This window comes from Meleagris gallopavo, chromosome Z (genome assembly GCF_905368555.1).
Source record: "Meleagris gallopavo chromosome Z, MGAL_WU_HG_1.1, whole genome shotgun sequence".
Classification (NCBI taxonomy): Eukaryota; Metazoa; Chordata; class Aves; order Galliformes; family Phasianidae; genus Meleagris; species Meleagris gallopavo.
Genome location: NC_139435.1, coordinates 19,175,141 through 19,195,882, shown reverse-complemented (window position 1 = coordinate 19,195,882; position 20,742 = coordinate 19,175,141). Strand labels below are relative to the sequence as shown.

At 37.7% G+C, this 20,742-nt stretch overlaps 1 protein-coding gene across 2 annotated transcripts in view; it reads left to right on the top strand.

Moving 5' to 3' along the window:
• Positions 1-20,742, top strand: part of ERCC8 (ERCC excision repair 8, CSA ubiquitin ligase complex subunit) — a 37,828-nt gene that overhangs the window by 5,533 nt on the left and 11,553 nt on the right. For both annotated transcript variants that reach the window (XM_085214493.1, XM_085214494.1), the window contains exons 4-9: positions 1,103-1,226; positions 2,897-2,978; positions 4,070-4,138; positions 6,156-6,222; positions 8,653-8,756; positions 9,542-9,666. In XM_085214493.1, the coding sequence (XP_085070619.1) occupies positions 1,103-1,226; positions 2,897-2,978; positions 4,070-4,138; positions 6,156-6,222; positions 8,653-8,756; positions 9,542-9,666 (571 nt within the window). The remainder of the gene's footprint in view (positions 1-1,102; positions 1,227-2,896; positions 2,979-4,069; positions 4,139-6,155; positions 6,223-8,652; positions 8,757-9,541; positions 9,667-20,742) is intronic.

Genomic DNA, 20,742 nt, shown 5'->3' with positions numbered 1-20,742 from the left:
AAGGAGATATTCCATATCATACAATGTCATGTGAACTTGGGATGGCAAGGGGAAGGTGGTGGATAGAGTGAGGGAAAGGTATGTTTTCAAGGGCTTGCTATTGCTTTGGGGTTGGCTGAAGTTCAGTTACTTGGTGGTGAGCAGCAGCTTTTATTTTATTTATTTATTTATTTTTATGATGTTTGTTTAGCTTAGTTGTTTGTTTTATTTCCCTTTGATTTATTAAACTGTCTTAATCTCAGACAATAGGTTTTCTCAGTTCTGTGTTTACAGTTCTCTCTCCCATCCCACCTGGGGGAAGTGAATGACTGAACAAGAAGCTCTGATGGTGCTTTTCTGCCCACCAGGGTTAACTTGACAACATGTTGCTTCTGAATCTGGGAGGGTGGTACTGGACCCTCAGGCTGAATCCATGTGGATCCAGCTCAGATACTTGTGGCCTACCAGGTATACAGAGCTTCCTATAGCATTTAGAATCTGGTTGAATCATGTTCCTGGAGCTGTAAATGTTGGCTCTGGTGTCCATTATTCCCAGTAGTATCGATGTATTATTATTTATATTACTTTTCGTTACTATATACAGTTGAATTGAGTGTTTCATTTGTAAATGCAAAAAACAAACAAACAAAAAAAACCCTCTCAATAACTCAGTCTACTGTTGTTTGGTAGCTTCAATTACTTGAAATTCCAGTAATTGTGTAGCTGTAATCATTTGCTAACTATGGTTTTTTTGAACTGTTTATGTGATTGTATATTTCAGTGGGTTTGGTTCTAAGACAGTGGGATTCCACAAATGTAGGTAATCTGTAGTGTTAGGTTTTAACCTTAAACATTACAACTTTAAGAGTTGAAAAATTTCAAAAGATACTACTGTCTTTTGTGCCCCAGATTCAGTCTTAACTTGTGACATGCTATCAATACCGTATTTTTAAGGGATAAATGATTCATGCTTTCTGAAATAAGGGCTCTATGAAGTAATTTACATTGACTGTTTGGAAATTGAGACACCAGTTCATCTTGAAAACTTAGTATAATTAAAACAAAGAAACAAGTTATTAGCCAATTATCAAGACACTAACCAATTGAAAATCTTTAATTTTAGGAGCCATCCTGATGCACATAAATTCAGTGTGGAGACAGTCCAGTGGTATCCTCATGATACTGGAATGTTTACATCGAGCTCATTTGATAAAACCTTGAAAATATGGGATACTAATACTTTACAGGTAAGAGAATTTCTTTGCTTTTTAGGCTTTTTTAATACATGTCATTTATTCCACATTCGTAGTTCACCCTGAACATGACAGAACTGGGCATTTAGGAGGACAAAAACCAGCCAGTTGTGAGATCAGCAGTAGTGTGGCATTGTACATTAGTGTGCACCTGTCTGTATCAGGGGACCCGATTGCCTAAATTGTATGGGAGTTTGGAGCTCTTAGGACAGTTTCTTTTTTTTTTCTTTTGCTGTGAGCAGGAATGTAGCTAGTTTATTCTATGCTACAGAAATTATTTATTTGTCCACCAAGAGCTGTCAGAAGCTCTTGTTCCTTCTTAGGAATTGTGTTTCTCTCAGGAAATACTGAGTTTTATTTGTTTGAGTTGAACTGTGTAGCAACAGTACAGCAGAGCTAATTATTTTTGTTAACTAAGATGTAAATAATGCTTTAAAAGGACTGGTCGTCTTGACATTTGAAATTAAAGAGGACAAAGTGTTTTATATGCAGAGCACTAGTCAAACAAGTTTAGAGAGGACATGCTGGGTCACTGAATCCAAAATTCTGTTGTTCTGACCATTACAGACACTCTTTCTCAGAGTGAATTGTTGGAGAATGAGAGAAAGCAGTGAGAAAATGTTAACTATTGTAACCGACTTAATTAGAGTTAACAGATTTTGTAGGCTTTTAGGTTTTTCAGATTCATTACTCTTAGCACCTGATTGCTGAGCTATGCATTTATTGTTTTTGTTTGTATGCACCTATATTAATGAATTTACACTGACAGTGTTTGAATGTTGTTTCAATGCATGGTGAAAGAATTAAAAAAAAAAAAATCTGTCATCCTAGAAACACGATAGAGAATGACTTTTGATCTCTTTTTATGAGACGTGAGGCTATGTTTGCAATCACTAGATATTCTTTTAGGTATTGTCTTAAATGGAAAATTCTGTTCATATTTCTGGTGTCTCTGTGAGCATCACTTACTTAGAAAATACAGTGTTTGTGTGAAGGTTACTGATTCTTCCACAAAATACATACAGCTCAGAGTGAAGTTCTTTTCTTTTCCATGGAGTATTTTAGACTGGGATGACAGAGCAGTTGTACCGGGAAGTCATTGTGCTGATTATTAAAGCCATTTTTGTATTTCAATATTTTTAACACTGATAAGGCAGCTCATCACTATGTGTGGGCTTTTTTGTTTTCTATGATGTTGTTGTTTGTTTATTTTATATATCAGTATAGATCTATATAGATCATACATTACTTTTCAGTATGAAACTTAGCATGTCAGATTTGTGAGCTAGCTTGAGAATAAGCTTCTGGGTTTAGGCTAAGCTCGCTTCCTTGTTGACTTTAGTCTTTGTGCTGCAACTTTCTTGTTTGCTCTCTTTTGATCTTTGATAATCCTTACATCTTTTCCAGTGATGTTTCTGATGAGCTTCTTTGGGCTTTCTTCTGGATCACTTTCCAGCACTGGCATAATTGTCTGGTGTTATGAACAGACTTACGTAGTTTGCAGCGTTTGTGTGATCAGATTTCTAACCAGGCCAGTTATTGTTAGTGTACAAATAGGAATATTTGTATTTTATTTGTAGCCATCCCTTGGAAAAAACAATAACAAAGATGTACATTCCGATAATGTATTTGTACTCTGACTAATTTGATCTTTTTATTATTAGCCTGCAGATGTATTTCAGTTTGAGGAAACAGTCTATAGCCATCACATGTCTCCAATTGCTACAAAACATTGTTTAATAGCAGGTATGTGGGTGTTACAAGAATTTTATTATGTACTTAGGTAATTGTGATAAAAAGCAAGTAGCATTCAAATTTCTTGTTCCTTTCCTGTCCTTCTTATGTAATTTCAGCCTTCATAAAAAAGGCATTGTTAAAATATCTTCAGTTGTTTGGATGATATTCATGAGAGTATGGTATTTAGTCTTCTGAAATAATGTATCATTCCATTCATGTTCTAGATGAAAATTCCTAGCTAGATAACCTTTATGTACTTAAGTAACACTTAAGGGTTATTGTGTCACAGAATCAATCACACACAGCATCACAGAGTTGTAGGGGTTGGAAGGGACCTCTGAAGATAACGTAGTCTAACCTCCACTAAGGCAGGTTCCCTAGAATAGTTTACCCAGGAAAGCATCCATAGAATCATAGAATCGCCAAGTTTGGAAAAGACCTTCAAGATCATCCAATCCACCCACCATCAATGTTTCCCAATAAACCCTGTTCCTTAGTACCTCATCTGTGTGTTTCTTTAACATCTCCAGGAACAGTGACTTAGCCACACTTTTGGGTTCATTTCCCTGGTGCAACTTGAGGCCCTTCCCTTTCATCCTATCACTAGTTACGCTGGAGAAGAGGCTGGTCACAACCTCCTTTCAATATCCAGTCTGTTCAGATCCCTCTGAAGGGCCTTCCTACCTTCAGGCACATTGACTTTCTCCCATTTTGGTGTCATCTGCAAACTTAGTGAGAGTGCACTCAATCCCATCACCCAGGTCAATATTGTATGTGTGTATGTATTGCTTACAACTGCAGGATGTTACTATGATTAGACATAAAATATTTAAATATCATATTTTTAAATCTCAAGATACATCAGTACTGTCTTATTTGCCCCCAGTTCATACTTTTTGTTTATTGTAGGGTAAATTTACTTGGCCTGAAAATGTAATTCTGTTGCAGAATGAGTTGCTTTGACTAAATGAACAGTTATGCAGCTGTCATTTTTCTTCTGTTTCTTTGTCATTGCTGAGATTGAGTTGTTGTTCTTTCAAATGATGGTTGTGTTGAGGGTTTTTTTTTTTTTCAGCTGTCTTTGTTTCTCTTGTTTACAGTTGGTACCAAAAGCCCCAAAGTACAGCTCTGTGACTTGAAGTCTGGATCCTGTTCTCACATTCTGCAGGGTACTTTTTAGTCTGAAACATAAAATACTAAACAATAACTACTTTGAGTAAACCAGGCTCTATAAAGAAACACTATATACAATGTATTCTTTGTAAGTAACATAACTGATGTATTTAGTGTCAGTTGTGAAAGTTACACAGTGTTAAAGATTCTTCTGGGTGTTAGTCCTAGTGCGGACAAATTGGAGAACACAAATGTTAATGAACAGTTACTACAGATGTTGGGACATTTTCATGATCTAATCAATAGTAATTGCTGTTTATTACGCAGTTAAGTATGGATCTGGTTTTTGTGTGCATGTAAATTCAGTACAGGAGGTGGGTGTTTTTGAATTTGTGTATTTTTAATAAGAAAAATCTTCTGTTTTTAACAAAATAACCTGTGAAGATTGTTGCATGGATTTTTTTCTTCGTAATTATTTTTAGAGGTTTCTCTGTAGAAAGCTACTATTATTTTTAGAATAATCATATCTAATTCTTTGCGTTGATTTAATTAGGTAAGTAGTAGGATTTTATTATTCTGTAATCCATTCGTTTTTGTACTTAGACAGATTTGCCCTTAATATGTTTTTCCTAATATTTATTGTTTGGAAATGAGTATGACATATGGCCAAGTAATGGAAAAGCAACTAATATATAAGAAACAAAGTGATTCGCCTAACTCTAAACTACATAACAGGAATGTATTTATATGACTTAGTCTATTTTGCAGCAATATGTTTCTGTTGTTACATGAAGTATATTTATAGTCCTTGCATTTATGTTTCTCTAGACTTCCTATTGTCTAAATTTGTTTAATGTTTTTGATGTACACAACTATGTACACGTATGTATGTTGCTTCAAAAGTAGTTTCCTATATATTTATTTGTTAAGCACAATAGATACCAAGAACACAATAACACTCTTTAATAGAGTGAATTCTCATTTACAAAATAATTTTTCAGCAGTTACCACCATTAGTTCTACATTTTGCCAGTGATAAACAAAAACCTGCATGCCATACTTATAAAAATGTGCATGATCATTTGGAACGTGGTATGTCTTTCACGTTGCTGTCATCACTGCCTCTCATGCACCAGCCATTGGCTCATTTTGTCCACATCCGTCCATTTGGTCTCCGTAAATGTTCAGCTAGTGTCAATACCAGTGGGTGCCATTTTTTCTCACATGGAGGAACTCAGTCCCACATCTTTTGCTTCGTATGTACTATGAACATATGACACTATGGTGTCAGATACCATTTTGTCAGACTGCCCCTCTACTGCTGTATCACATAGCAATGAAATGTAATGGCATAGTGGTGAGAAGGTTCAGCTTCTACTGCCATACCACCAACATCTGCCTATGAGACTGTGGGCCAATGTCGTAAAATAGGTGGCATTACTTTTGAAGTAGCCCTTATGTATACATGCTTGTATGTGTGTATGCATATATATTAATGTTAGTGCTAACCTGCGTTGGATATTTCATTGCGAAGATTACATCTATTTTAGTATCTTAATATATTGAATAGAAGAAGGGGGAATATATCTGAAATTTGGGAGCTGAGTATTTGAGAGTAAGCTGAATAAAGGTTTATTATTGAGTAATTAAGATAAACATTTTTTTTAAAAGACTTGCTGAAGAACTGGTGAAGGTGTTTTTTTTTTTTTTTCATTTGAGAACATCGGAATTAATACAGAATTTAATAATATTTCTTAACATGGTTGCAATAATTGTGACTATTCTGTACTGTGTCTTATCCAAGCAAAACCATAGTTGTTAAAAATTAGATATAATACTCCTTGTATCACATAGAGTTATTGCAGTTCCACATGAGCAAGGCATAGGAAGGGAAATAACTTCTCTCTCAAAACTATTTGTTTTCACAGTATCCAAATTTATATTGCAATTCAGAAAATTTAGATTATTGTTCTGGATTGATGTATCCTGCAGAATTAAGTTATTTGCATGATTTTTATTTGTGTATAAGTACTTTCCTAGATTATTATCTAAGCCTTCTCATGCTGTTTCTAGGTCACAGGCAAGAAGTACTGGCAGTATCTTGGTCCCCACGTCATGAATATGTTTTGGCAACAGCAAGGTAGGGATGTTGTTATATGAAATACAAACAATGAGAAAATGTAATGTATTTATTGTACCTGCTTTTACATTTCATGTGTGCTTTGGAAGTTAATCTTTATTGTATAGGTCATTTTTGTACCTTTTCAGGTCACTTTTTTAGGACAAGAGCTATTCAAATGATGCTTATTTTATAGGAAGATAATACAGAGTTTTGGAAATATTAATAGCATTAAAAATTATAGGTAAATTATAGAGATGCTTCTTACCATTCATTAGTGTATATATTGCTAATCTGTTTTATAACCAAGTCAAATATGTTTAACTCAAAGTGCCATCCTTGTTAATTGTACTCAATTATGTCAAAAAGCATAGTAGCTTAGATGACATAGTTTACAGAAATAATTCAGTCAGTATGAATTGTATGTTGATATTCTTGAGCCACTTTTTTCATTCAGTCATTTGCAACATAAAAGATATTGGCTTTCCCTATAGCTTTTGCAGTTTTTAGCTTTTCATTGTAATGTGACAATTCTCAATTTCTTGAGCAGCAAGCTTTTTGGGAAATTTTGTAACAGTGCAACTTCATTTCCGCAAATGAAAAACTGTCTTTCACAGACATGGTAGCAAATTGACCTTATTAATTACTCATTTGTTGAAGTCTCTTGAAACAGTTTGCCTCATAGTCATGTAATCGTCAACTGCATCTACCTGTGTTACTATTTTGCTTTATGATAACTGCATATTTAACATGTTTCTCATAGTTCTATTTCCATTTCATGACTCTATTACAGCTGGACTGCTATTTCCTGATAAAATAATGTAGTCTCTTTTTGCCAAGATAAATATCAGTAAGAATTGACAACTTTGAGGTAAAGGAAAGGTAGGGTGGAAAAAATGACTGATACTGCAAAAAAAAAAAAAAAAAAAAAATCTAGACTGATCTTATTTTATCAGATGAGACTGCTTTCCAAGACAATTGCATATTTGCTTGTGATCACATGAGAGAGGGAAAATAGGCATTTGATTTTTATGTGGTTTGCAGGTGAAACATTACGTTTATCTATATGGTGGTAAGCACTTTCCATAGTTCTGTCACGAGACTGGAACAGTCATGGGAGAGATGTTTTCCAGATATTGTCTGTTCTTTTCAAAGCCTGGAATTAGAGAAGATGTTGATAAATGCTTTTGTGCTCATTAGAATTGGCTTGAAAAGATTTACCAGTAAAAACTACGTTATGAAAGATTGTCAGAGTAGGCTTTTATAGTAAGGAAGGTATGGGTAAGCTCTTGTCAAGAACAGTTCAATGAACTACTTGCATTTCATTGCTCACTTTATGACAAGCATAAACCTCAGTGATATCTCTATTTATGATCTCATCTGTTTGCAGCAAAGGGTCAGCATATTCAGTTGAGATTTCAATTGGAAGTAAACAGAATCAATAGCAGTAGCAAAGGTGAGCACAAAAGTACAAACTAGTCATTAACTTTGTCAGATGCAGAACAGGTATGGAATAATTATAAATTAAAATATTTGTGGTTGTTTTTGTTTTGGTCTGTCAGTACGTTTATACTATGCGCTGTTAATGTATTGATCTAACATGGGAATGCACAGGAAAAAGCATGTTATATTTTATTTAGAAGACAGTTTATGTAAGGAGGTTTGAGTGTACTGTCCAGCTGTGGATCAAGGAGATACAGATGTCCTTGGGGTAAAAAGTGACTTGTGTTTCTGTTTGGGGGTTGTCTGTTTTAGTCCTAAAGTATTGTTAATTGGCTGAGAAATATCCAAATCATTTAAATGCATTTACTTGGGTGACACTGCATTAGAAATGGCCTTTTATACGAATCTACCTCATATTTATACTTGGGAGTCTTGTAGCATGCATGAATTGCTCAAATTAAGGTGCCATGCAAAGTGCACTGCCTGCAGTGCTGCTTTTTAAATGCACGCAGCTTGAATCAAGTACCAACAACTGGTGTAAGTTTTATGGCTGGTGAAGATGTAACATGAGTGTGATTTGGGAACTAGAATGAACCACAGCAGCCTGTGCCTTGGTCTTTTCCTCCTGATGCCACTGGTCACATAGACGATCGCAGTTCTGACAGAAGCCAGCTGTTCCCGGTCAAGCATTATAGATAATGCTAAAACCTGTAGCTACAATTTAATCAGTAGAAGTATTAGGAAGTTTATTCCTGGTTTGCAGGTGTATGCAAAAGTGTTATTCACTCTTCACACAGATGCCTTGAGTGTACTAGATGTAATTATTGATTCATATAAGCAAAAATCTGAAGTCCATCTTTTCACAAAATTGACTGTGTCTGCACGATGAGTAGTTCAGAATAGTCATTGGACCAGCTAAGTGCCAGGTGGGTTGGCTAAAGACAGTTATTGACTTGAGTGGAAGTAATTTTCCTAATGCATACGTTAGTACCAATTTGTTTTTCTTAGTGCTGACAGTAAAGTAAAATTATGGGATGTGAGGAGAGCGTCTGGATGTCTGACTACGCTTGATCAACACAATGGAGAGAAGTCGAAAGCATCTTCTGAGGCAGGTAATACAGAATATAACTGATTGTAATTCATGCCTAACTAGAAGTTTTCGTATATTCCATGAATGTGTTGAATATCAAGACCAACAAGGACAGTTGTGATAACCTATTTGTTACCTACTGCATAACACAGCAGTTCAGTTTTTCTTCAGATACTTCTCTGAAAGAGATTTTGCTTGTGGTTGGAACCCTTGTGTAGAGAAATCTCTTTGAAAACAGCATTATGTCTAACTGTTTGAGCCAAATGATTACCTCAGTCACTGCTTAAGAAATACATAGTAATGTGGAATTAAATCAGAGAGTATAAACTTTGTATATGTATGTATATATTGTGGTTCTGAATGAAGTAACTGAATTTTTGGTAAGCAGATTTTTTTTTTTTTCTAGCCCTAAATAAAGATGTGTCTGAATTATATACTGCTGTATAGTGCAGAAATACCTTATCTCAGTGAGCTGATTTCTAGGTACCATAATCAGATGTGCCGTGGTAGAATGGAGCTGGGTTTTAGCTCTTTATCCTTCTTTAAAATGTATGATTTTATCAGGTGAAATCTTTGGAATTTGTTTCTACTAAGCTATATGTAATATGTGCAATGAACGGTTGTATGTGTCAGTTTTCTATGACTGTTTTTCTTTTAAAATATGTAATCCAAGGAGAGTCATGTTTTAATAATCCAAGAGTTAAATTATTAATTTATTTACACATTACTGTTAAACAGTCCTTTCAGTACTGTACATCTAAATAAAAATGTATATACAAAATCTGAACAAATTCTTTTTCCTGACAGTAAACACAGCTCACAATGGGAGAGTTAATGGTTTATGCTATACAAGTGATGGTCTTCATCTCTTAACTGTTGGTACAGATGATCGGATGAGACTTTGGAACAGCTCCACTGGAGAAAATACACTGGTAAGTTACCAAGAATCTTCAGTTAGCTTTTGCTTTGATTTAAAGGATTTCTTTTAACTTCTGTAGTTATCATTACAACTGCATTAGCTGTTTATTTGTTGTCATAAGAGAAATAACATATTTAATACTTTCTGAGCCTTTTTATTTTATAGATTTCTTATTTTTTGTTTACTAAAATAAAGTGTGAAGAAGTCTGGATCTATTTATCTATTTAACAATTAATTATGCTAATTGTACATTCATTATCTGTAAGCATAGATGAAACAGTAAAGAAAATCATAACATGTACTTCAAACAGTAAAGAAAATCATGATATGTGGTGACTACTGGTATAGGGTTTTTTTAAACTTTTAGTTGTCATTGAGGTATGGACATTTGTCCTATAAAAAATACAGTGTTTCATCGATTGACTTTCTGGCTTTCTTGCAACTGTCCTATATTTTTATGAAATCTCTCTTGTGAAGCTCTTCATCTGTGTCAGAATTTTCTGTCTCTTTACATATGCGTTGCTACCAAACAGGAAAAAAACATCTTTGTTCCATAATCCTTTCTATGGCCTGTTTTTTGTTTTGTTTTTGTTTTGTTTATGATGTTTTGTATTTGTTTTTTGTGGAAAACAAAATTAAAACTGGAAAGGAAACTTGTTTTCTATATTTATTCCGAAAGAAGGAAATAGCAGGTAGGTCAATTTCCATGGAATTTTAGCAAGTCGTGTTAGTGCGGTCTGCCATTGCTATTAGGAAATAAAGAAATTTTATCTCTGCTTTAAAAATCTTTTACTTCTACTGCTTAGTTACAGAACATGGCAAAAGTATTCCCTAAAGACATTTAAATGAAAACAGTTATCTGTCTATCCCCATGCTCCCCATATTTGCCAGCTTGTTCGCAGCACTTAATATACAAACATCTTTCTGTCTTCAAATCACCATCACCAAAGAAGTTCGCTCTACTACCACCAGCTGGATCACTGTTTTTTGTTTTTCTGTGCTTGTTAATACATTGACTTGTTTCATAGGCTATTCTATTTTTTTCTTATTTGACATTGAGTAGCGTGATCTTGCCTTTTAAGTCCAGATTTGATTCCATTATCCTGTGATTTACATTGACTAGATTACTGTGTTTTTGCATACCAGCTAGGGGTGTTCTTGAAATAATTTAAGGCACCAGCAAACAAATGTGAATAATCAAAAGGCATGGATTGGAAGGGACCTTAAAGACCATCCAGTTCCAATCCCACTGCCATGAACAGAGTTGCCAGTCACCAGATCAGGCTACCCAGGCTCCCATCCAACCTGACCTTGAACATCTGCAGGGATGAGATGTCCACAGAGTCTTTGGGCAACCTGTTCCAGTGCCTTCTCACTCAGTGTAAAGAATTTCTCCCTAATACCTTATCTAAATCTCCTTTCTTTTAGTTTAAAGCTGTTACTTCTTGTCTTATCACTATCAGACCACGTAAAAAGTAAGTCTCCATTTTTTCTATAAACTCCCTTTACGTACTGAAAGGCCTTTTCTTCAGGCCATTCTAAACAAGCTCAGCTCCCTGGGCCTTGTTCATAGGCGAGGTGATCCAGCCCTTTGATCATCTTCATGGCTCTCCTCTGGACTTACTCCAACAGTTTCGCACAGATGCAGCACCCTGCAATTCTTCATTAAGTTCATATGGGCCCATATTTAAGCTTGTCTAGGTCCCTTCGGATGGCATCCCTTCTTTATATTTTATTATTGCATCACTTAGTTGAGTGTCTTCTGTAAACTTGCTGAGAGTCACTCAGTCCTACTGTTTATGTGACTGATAAGGATGTTGAAGACACTGGTCCCAAAACAGACCTCTGGGGAGAAATGCCTCTCATAAACTGCTTCTACTTGACCACAGCCCTCTGCCTTCAACCATTCAATAAAGTCTTTATCCACAAAAAAATCCAGCCTTTAAATCCTTATCTCTCAGAGATAACGTTGTGGTGAGGGACCATGTCAAAGCCATTACAGAAGTCCAGGAAGATGACATCAGTTGATTTTCCCTTGTCCATGAATGCTATCACCCCATTGTAGAAGGCTACTGGATTGGTCAGACAGGTTGTGCCCTTGGTCAAGCTGTGCTGGCTGTCCCACATTATCTCTTTGTCTTGTGTATGCCTTAATATAGCTTCCAGGAGAATTTACTTGATAATATTTCAGAGGTGAGACTCACTGGTCTTTAGTATGCAAGTAATACAAGCACATACCACAGTCTTGTCATTTCTCCTCCTAGTCCATTTGATCTCCATTTTTTTCTTTTTTTTTTCCCCTTTTTTTCCTTCTATTTTTGCTAATAGCACCTTTCCTCTTCTCATTGGCTGGCCAAAGAATCACGTAAATAAGCCTGCTCTAAAAAGCTGATGATTTCATTGAGACTGCAATCACCCTGGGTGAAAATGTACACCAAAAAAAAATCTCTATTTGCTTGCCTTCTCCAGTTTTTTTTTCTACCATTGATTTCTTCTCCCACTTGATTTCCTACATCTGCTTCCTCTCCCTCAATAACTGACTTGTTTTATTCCTGATTATAGCGGGAATTTTTTCCAAGAAATAGAGACTTTAGTGGTTACTTTTCTTTTATTCAGAGAAAAGGAACTACAACAGCACATGTGAAACAACTGAGTACTGTTCTACAAACTAACTTTAAGTACTTGATAACTGTATGATGTTTGACTTGTTTCTTAGTGAGTGGAATATATAAAGAGAATTAGTAAGTGCTTGAAACAAATACAGGTAAGTTTCATCTGCCCTCTTGAATTTCTCAAAATATTAATTTGGCTTTAGAATCCTTCTCCATAACTGTGCAAGTTGGCTGTTTTCTTTTGTTATAATGGGAAGAGTTGTTTCTGTAGGTGGAATGCTTAAGCTAGAAAATTTTGACTTCAAGGCAGATTTGCTCTTCCTTGATTTAATCTATTTAGCAGATCTACTCTTATGTGGTTGAATCTATCCAGAGTTCTTGGTTTTCCCATACTGAGTTATAAAATTATTTTGTTTTACTAGAATGTAAACTGATTTTATGCCTGGTAAATTCTACTGTCAGAAAACTTAAAAGATTTTTGTGTGGGCAGGTTACAAAAATACAAACAATTGTAATACAAATTAGAACATTGAAATAAAGAACTTTAGCTGAAATATTTAAGAATGAACAACAAGAAGATATTGCATATGTTATCTTTATTCCTTTTTGCAAATTAATTTAAAAAAAAAAAATCGGAGCATATTTTCCTTTGCTGAGTAAGTTGGAAGAAATTAAGATGTAAATATTAAAGGGAAAAAAAAATAGATGTGACAATGAATACATTGAATACATTTTAATATTTTATTTCATTTTTTTATTGGTCCTGTGTGGAGCCAGGAGTTGGATATTCTGTATCAGCCTTAGGATATTCTGTAATTCATTCTGTCTTCATGGCACATCTTTTCCTATGAGATTGATCAGCTGCTCTCTGATGAGCTTGGTGAAATGCTAGCGCTAGTACAAGGCGGCACTGCAGATTCAATATGAAGCCTGTATTTTGTCTGTGATTGAGTTTTTGGGGAGATTTTTTTTTTTCTATGACTGACTACTCTTAATAAACTTTGATGTAGTTAGTTTAAGGGAAAGCATTTGGAGAAGTGTTCATGACGAACAAACTGCTGGTTCCACAGTAAGATGCATGATCACATCCCTATCCAGTGACTGCACTATTCTGTAGGTTATGTGAAATATTTTCACCAACTGCAGTCATTCCACAGTTATGACAACACAAAATCTTGAAAAAAAAAAAAAAAAAAAAAAAAAAAATTAAGGTAAAAATTAAACTGACAATGAAGGCAGATGTGCTCCGCCAATTAATTTTAATTAAGTACTGTATTTATTTTTGCAGCAGAAGTTCAAAATGTGGAGCAGATGTTCTTAATTGCCTGATGTGTAGTAACAGCAATGAGATTACAATTATTTTTTAAAATTATTTGAGAACAGTGACTGTTCTGCATGGCAGTTTTTCAGTACTCATGATAAATAACAAACTTCACAACCTGCTCATAAAATATGCAAGTCATAAAATATTCCTAGTTAAATACTACATGAGTAGATTATGAGCTTTTTGAACAGGAGGCCAGATTGTGTGCAGAAATCACCAGGCTGAGAAGCATCTGGCAGTCAGAAAGAGAGGTTGCTGCATGGTGTTGTGTAGTGATACAAGCAGACCAGCTCTCCTGTCTTAAGTCTCTGCAAAGGGAAGAAGCTAAGCAAGCTTCCAACTCAGAGGAGACAAATGGCAGAAAGATGAAAGATGGGAGACACTGGATCCCCTTCTTTTCTCAGTGCAGAAGGGGGAGCCTTACCAACCAACAGATGTGAAGCTCTGGGGAGGGAAAGAGAAGAAAGTGTGGATGTTCGTTCAGAAACAGAAAGGGACAGCCATGTTAAGATGATCTAAACAAGGATCTGAATCTGAATTGGTACTACTAAAGTAAGGTGAAAGGTCTTGGTAATGTGGGTTTCTGTACTGCAGGGCACTGAGGCACCCATTTCCCACTCCAATAATCTGTCCAGGAAGGATTGCTGACTGCTAGGCACCTGTGTTCATGAGGTAGAGGCTACTTGGTTTGATAAAGCCAAAGGAGTACTATCTGGTCCTGCTTGTTTAAGCTCAAGCAAGAGACTGCAACTAGGAAATTAAAATAGTAAAAGGACTTTGCATTCCCTGGGATGATGTTGAAAGGATCTGGAGCACAAGTAGTGTTCTTGATCCTCCCAGTTGGAGACTGTGACCCAGCCAGAAGCAGGAGAATGAACGAGTTGAATGAATGGCAGCATGGATGGTGTCATGCTCAGAATTTTGGGAACTATGATCTGGTTGCACCTTTGAGAGACCAAGCTTGCTGACATTAGATGGGATGCAATTGACCAGGAGAAGCAAGAATATACCCAGCAACAAGTTGATTGGGTTTATCACCTGAGTTTGAAAGTAGATTTGACTGTGAAAGGAGATATACTTATTAATGATAGGGAAGGGCTGAGGAATGCTGTCCTTTAGGAAGTAGCAGGGGAAGATCTCAGTTTCCATAGAATCATAAAATCTTTTAAGTTGGAAAGGACTCTTAAAGGTTATCTAGTCCAACTCTTTTGCAATTAACAGAGACATTTATAGTTCAATCAGGTTGTGCGACGCCTGGTCCAGTCTAACCTTGAATGTCTCCAGGGACTTCTGCCACCTCTCTGGGCAAGCTGTTCCAGTGTCCCAATTGTAAAAAAAAATAAAATAAAATAAAAACAAAAAAGAAACCACCAAACAAACAAAAACAAAACCAAAAAACCTTCTTCATTACATAACATTTAAATCTCCCCTCTTTCGGTTTGAAACTATTTCCTGAAAAGCTGGCAGATGTGGTTGCCAACCTACTCTCCATCAGACTTGAGAGGTCACAAATGTCAGACAAAGTTCCGTGTGGCTGAAATTAAAAAAAAAAAAAGGAAACATCAGTCCCATTTTCAAGAAAAAGAGAGAAGACGATCCAAGAAACTAGAGGGTACTGAGGCTGATATCTATGCTTGGGAAGATAATGGAGCAGATCCTTCTGGAAGCTGTGTTAAGGCACATGTAAGACGAGGAGGTGATGCACGACAGCCAGGATGGCTTCACCAAAGGCAGATTGCGTCTGACCAATCTGGTGGCCTTCTACGATGGAACAGTGATATTGGTGGGGGGAAAAAAAAAGGGCATCTTAAGTCATCTATCTGGACTTTTGCAGTGCCTTTGGAGAGTTATGAACTTGAAGGCTAGACTGTTCGGTGGTATAGTAGAGGGTTATTGTCAATAGTTCTATATCTAGGTGGAGGCCAGTACCCTAGGAGTCTGCCCTGGGACTAATGCTCTTCAACATCTATATCAATGACATATACAGTGATCATCAACTGATGACACCAAGCTGAGTGACAGAGCTGATACAGCAGAAAGAAGGAGTGCCATTCAGAGGGACCAGACAGGCTTGAAAAGGGGGCCCAGAAGAACCTAATCAGGTTCAAGAAGGCCAAGTGTGAAGTGTTACATTGCATTTGAGGTGGTCTCAGGTATATGTACAGACTGGGAGAAGAACTCATTGAGAACAACCCTGCAATGAAGGATTTGGGGATCCTGGTGGACACAAAAAGTGGGACATGAGCCAGCAATGGATGTTTGCAGCCTGGAAAGCCAACTGCATCCTGGGCTGCATCAATAGAGAGGTAGCCAGCAGGGGAAGAGAGGTGATTGTTCCCATCTACTCTGCCCTCGTGAGGCCCCATCTGTGGTATTGCATCTAGACCTTGGGCCTCTAACACAAGAAGGATGTGGAGCTGTTAGAGTGGGTTCAGAAGAGGTCCACAAGGTTGATCCAGATGGCTGTTGCACCTCTCCTACAAAGAAAAGTTGAGGGAGCTGGGCTTCTTTAGCTTGGAGAAGACTCCAGGGATACTTCACTGCAGCCTTCCTACTTGAGCAGAACTTATGAACAGGAGGGACACTGACTTTTTGCATGGTCTGATAAGAGGAGAGGGAATGGCTTAAACCAAAAGAGGGCAGATTTATGTTAGATGTTAAGAGGAAATTCTTTGCTCAGAAGGTACTGAGATACTGGCACAGGCTGTCCAGAGAAGTTCTGGATGCCCCATCCCTGGAGGTGGTCAAGGCTAGGTTAAATGGGGCCCTGAGTAGCCTGATCTAGAGGTTGGCAACTTTACTCATGGCAGGGAGTGGAACTGCATGATCTTTAAGGTCCCTTCCACCTAAGCTGTTCTGTGATGACTCTATGCTAATTAACAGTATAACTGGGGAGAGAGAAATGTGATTTGAACATTACAAAAAATAATGAACAATGTTTAGATGTTGGAGAAAGTTTTTACTGAGAGAGTGGAGAGGTGCTGGAACAGTTTGTCCGAGGTTGTGGATGCCCCATTCGTGGAAGAGTTTGAGGCCAGGTTGGATGGGGCCCTGGGCAACCTGATCAGTATTTGAACTAGCGACTGGCAATCCTGCCTGTGGCTAGGAGTTTGGACTTGATGATCCTTGAGGTTCCTTCCAGTCCAAGCCATTCTTCTATAATATTATTACTCCTATAATCTTAGAGCATGGGAGGTTCTTGATAAGATTTGTTGTTTTGCATTATTTGTCTTCCCTTTTAAGATGGGACCTCTGTTAGGACCCGCTCACTGAAATGGAGGCATAAGACAAAGACATGTCATTCACTGCCACAGAGAAAGAAGTAATAAAATGCAACAACTTAGCATTGTATTTAGCAATCCACTGGCCAAAAAAGAGAATCAGGATATGAAAGAGAGTATGCAAAGGAGAAAATCCGCACAAAAGTTCAAGCTGCTTCAGGTGATGCTTAGCAGCTCTTCACAATAGTTTTCTTTAGTCCGGGTATCTATTTTTGATGGGTCTGTTATGTCAAATATGAATAGTCCTGTATCAAAAGATAGAGAAGATAATCTGTGCATAAGAATTTTCTGAGCAATACTGCAAACTTATGTCTTAGTGGATTTATCTAGCAAGATGAGTTAATATTGAATTATACATTGCTTGTGTGCATTCTGTGTCACAAAACACTGATTCATTGAAAATAGGAAGACTCGAATTGAAGGAGGCAAGTTTTTGCCTTTCTTTCTAGCAAGTGTAAGGTTCTTAATTTAGTTTAATTTAGTTGTTTTAGCAGCATCCTTTTCTTTTTTTTCCTTTTTTTTTTTTTTCCCCATTGTATCTCTAGCAAGCAGAAGCATTTACATGGTATATATCCAGACTCTTTTTTCCCCAACCTTCACTTTCCCTTTTATAGTATGTGCTTTTGTTATGAACAGTGAGATGGCTTGGGAGTTGTTCTTGCTACAGCTGACATGCTGTGAAAAGGGCTTAATTACTCTTCATCAGCAAAGTAATGTGTTTACTGACAGTATCTTTACAAAATGAGCAATAGTATCCACAAAGGACATTCAGTAAGCCGCACATCTCATGAAAATATTCTCTCAATAGAAAATGAAAATCAACTTACCTGTATGCTAATGAAGCTATTTTTTTGTACGCATTTTTATGATAGAGATTTTTTCTAGCCTTGTTCATTGTTTCTTATGTAAGTGCTATTAGCTATAAGCATACTGTAACCATAGCATGAGCACACTTTCTTGTTGCCTGGCTCATCCTGAATGATCCTTGTATTTACCTCAGACTTTTTGATAGAAAGCAGTCAACACAGCCTGACATCAAGGAAATACTTATGCTTTGGAATACTTGTGTAGTTTTTCAGATATATATACATTAGCTTAATCAAAATATTTTTTTTAATTATATGCCAAGAAAATGTGATGGGGAGCTTTATGAGAACCCGGAGATCTTTACAATGCACATACCAGCAGGTCTTTGTTTTTTAGCTGAAATTAGGAGTATAAACTATATGATGATATTATTTAAAAACAAAATGCTGTCTAGTACAATTTATATAATGTCTTGAAAATACTGGTACTTTTATTAAACTACTTTTAAATAATGAAAATTTATGAATTCCAAGCATTCATAGCTGACTTCTCCTTCGTGAAGTGTGTATATATACATAGATGTGTGTGTATATATATATGTGTGTATATATATGTATGTTTTCCCAGAATTAAAGTTCTTAGTTTTAAAGAAGTTTATTCAGATCTGAGCTATAAACTTACAGTGGCTTCACATCAATAGTTACCTGAGCTGCACCAGATAGCTTTCTCACTCCTGCTCTTCAAAAGAACAGTGGGGAGAAAATACAGTGAGAAAAAGCTCATGGGTTGTGATAAGAACAGGGGCATCACTCAGCCATTGCCATCATGGTACAACTCGCTCAGCACGGGGAGATTAAGTTATTGTCTATTCCTAATAATAGAAAAGAACAGGGAGAACTAAAAGCAAACTGAAAACACCTTCCCATCCACTCTTATTCCTCCTTCCTGAGCAGTGCAATCACCCCATAATGCTTCATCTCTGCGACTCCTTTATGGCCACTTTCTGCTCATGCTCCCCTTATGGTACCTCCCTTGGGCTGCCGCTGTCCAAGCGAGGCTCCATATCACAGGGCGCACCCTTCAGGAACCGGTCCAGCACAGCTCCTGTGGGCAGCAGCTTCCCCAGCCCTCCTGCTCCCATCACAGGCTGCAGCTCTGGCCCAGGGCTGCTCCTGCAGGGGGTGTCCGTGGGCTGCAGCCTTCTTTTTGGCCACATCCACTGCTGCACCATGGACTCCTCCATGGCTGCATGTGGAGAGCTGTTCCACACAGTGCCCATGAGCCCGCTCCTCCATGGGCCTCTCCTCGGCTGCAGGGAACTTCTGCTCTACACCTGGAGAACCTCCTATTCTGACCTTCGGGGATGCAAAGTTATTTCTCTCCTATTTTTTCACTTTTTCCCAACTATTCCTACAGTGTTTTAGCTTTTCTTAGCTGTGCTCTCCCAAAGCATAACAACCATCACTCATGGCTCAGCTCTGGCAGCAGTGGGTCTGTTTTGGAGCAGCTGGAGCTGGCTCTGATCTGCCAGGGGCAGCTGCTCAGCTCTGTTCACGGAGGCCACCTCTGCAGCCTCTCACTATCTAAACCTTACCATATACTATTCAGTACAACTGTTCTAATGAGCAGACTTGAATATTTTATAATAAATCTAATTTTTATGTATTACAGAGTACCTATTTAAATTGATGTATACAACTAGATTATTTTCTAGATTGGAAAACAAAGGCTTATCAAGCTTTTTAGATGTATGAAACTAAAGTAGTGCTGAAAAGTACAAATGCTAATCATAGAATCATAGAATGGTTTGGATTGGAAGGAAACTTTAAGGTAGTCTAGTTTCAACCCCCCTTCTATAGGCAGGGACACCTCCCACTAGACCAGGACGCTCAAAGCCCCATCCAGCTTGACCTTGAACACTTCCAGGGAGGGGGTATTCACAGCCTCACTGGGCACCTGTTCCAGTGTCTCACCACCCTCACAGTAAAGAATTTCTTCCTGATACCTGGTCTAAATCTACCCTCTTCCAGTCCAAAACCATTTCCCCTAATCCTGATGCTACCTGTCCTTGTAAAAAGTTCCTTCCCAGTTTTCCTGTAGGCTCCCTTGAGGTACTGGAAGGCCACTATAAGGTTTTCTTAGACCCTTCTCTTCTCCAGGCTGAAGAACTCCAGCTGTCTCAGCCTGTCCTTGTAGAAGAGGTGCTCCATGCCTCTGATCATCTTCATGGCCCTCCTCTGGACCTGCTCCAAAAGCTCCATGTCTTTCCTGTTGCGGGTCCCAGACCTAAACACAGTACTGCAGCTGAGGCCTCCTGAGGGCAGGATAGAGGAGGACAATCACCTCCCTATCCCTGCTGGCCACTCCTCTTCTGATGGAACCCTGGATGTACCCAATTTGTACACATTTCTGGGATTTCCTCAATCCAAGTGCAAAACTTTGCTTTGTTGAACCTCATTATCTTCACAAGGGCCTGCCTTCAGAGTTTATCAAGGTCCCTCTGTTTGGTATCCCTTCCTTCTGCTGTACCAACTGCACTACTCAAATTGGTGTCAGCAGCAAACTTCGTAAGGGTTTATTCAGTCACATCATCTGTGTCATTGAAAGAGTACCAGTCCCAAGACAGACCCTTGGAGGACACCACTCGTTACCGGCCTCCACCTGGACATAGAACCATTGACCACAACTCTCTGGCTACAACCTTCCAAACAATTCCTTATTCACCAAATAGTCCACCCTTCAAATCCACATCTCCCCAACTTAGAGATAGGTGGTGGGACCACATGAAAAGCCTTGAAGAAGTCCAGGTAGATGACATTGGTTGCCTCCCCTTTGTCCACCGATGCTGTCGCTCCATCATAGAAGACCACAAGATTGATCATGCCTAACCTTCCCTTGTTGAAGCCGTGCTGGGTGTCACAGATCAACCACTTGTCTATCACATGCCTTAGCATGTCTTCAAGGAGGATCTGTTCCATTATCTTCCTAGGCACAGAAATAAGACTCACTGGTCTGTAGTTCCCCAGTTCCTCCTTCTCCCTTCTCATGTGAACAGCGGTGATGTT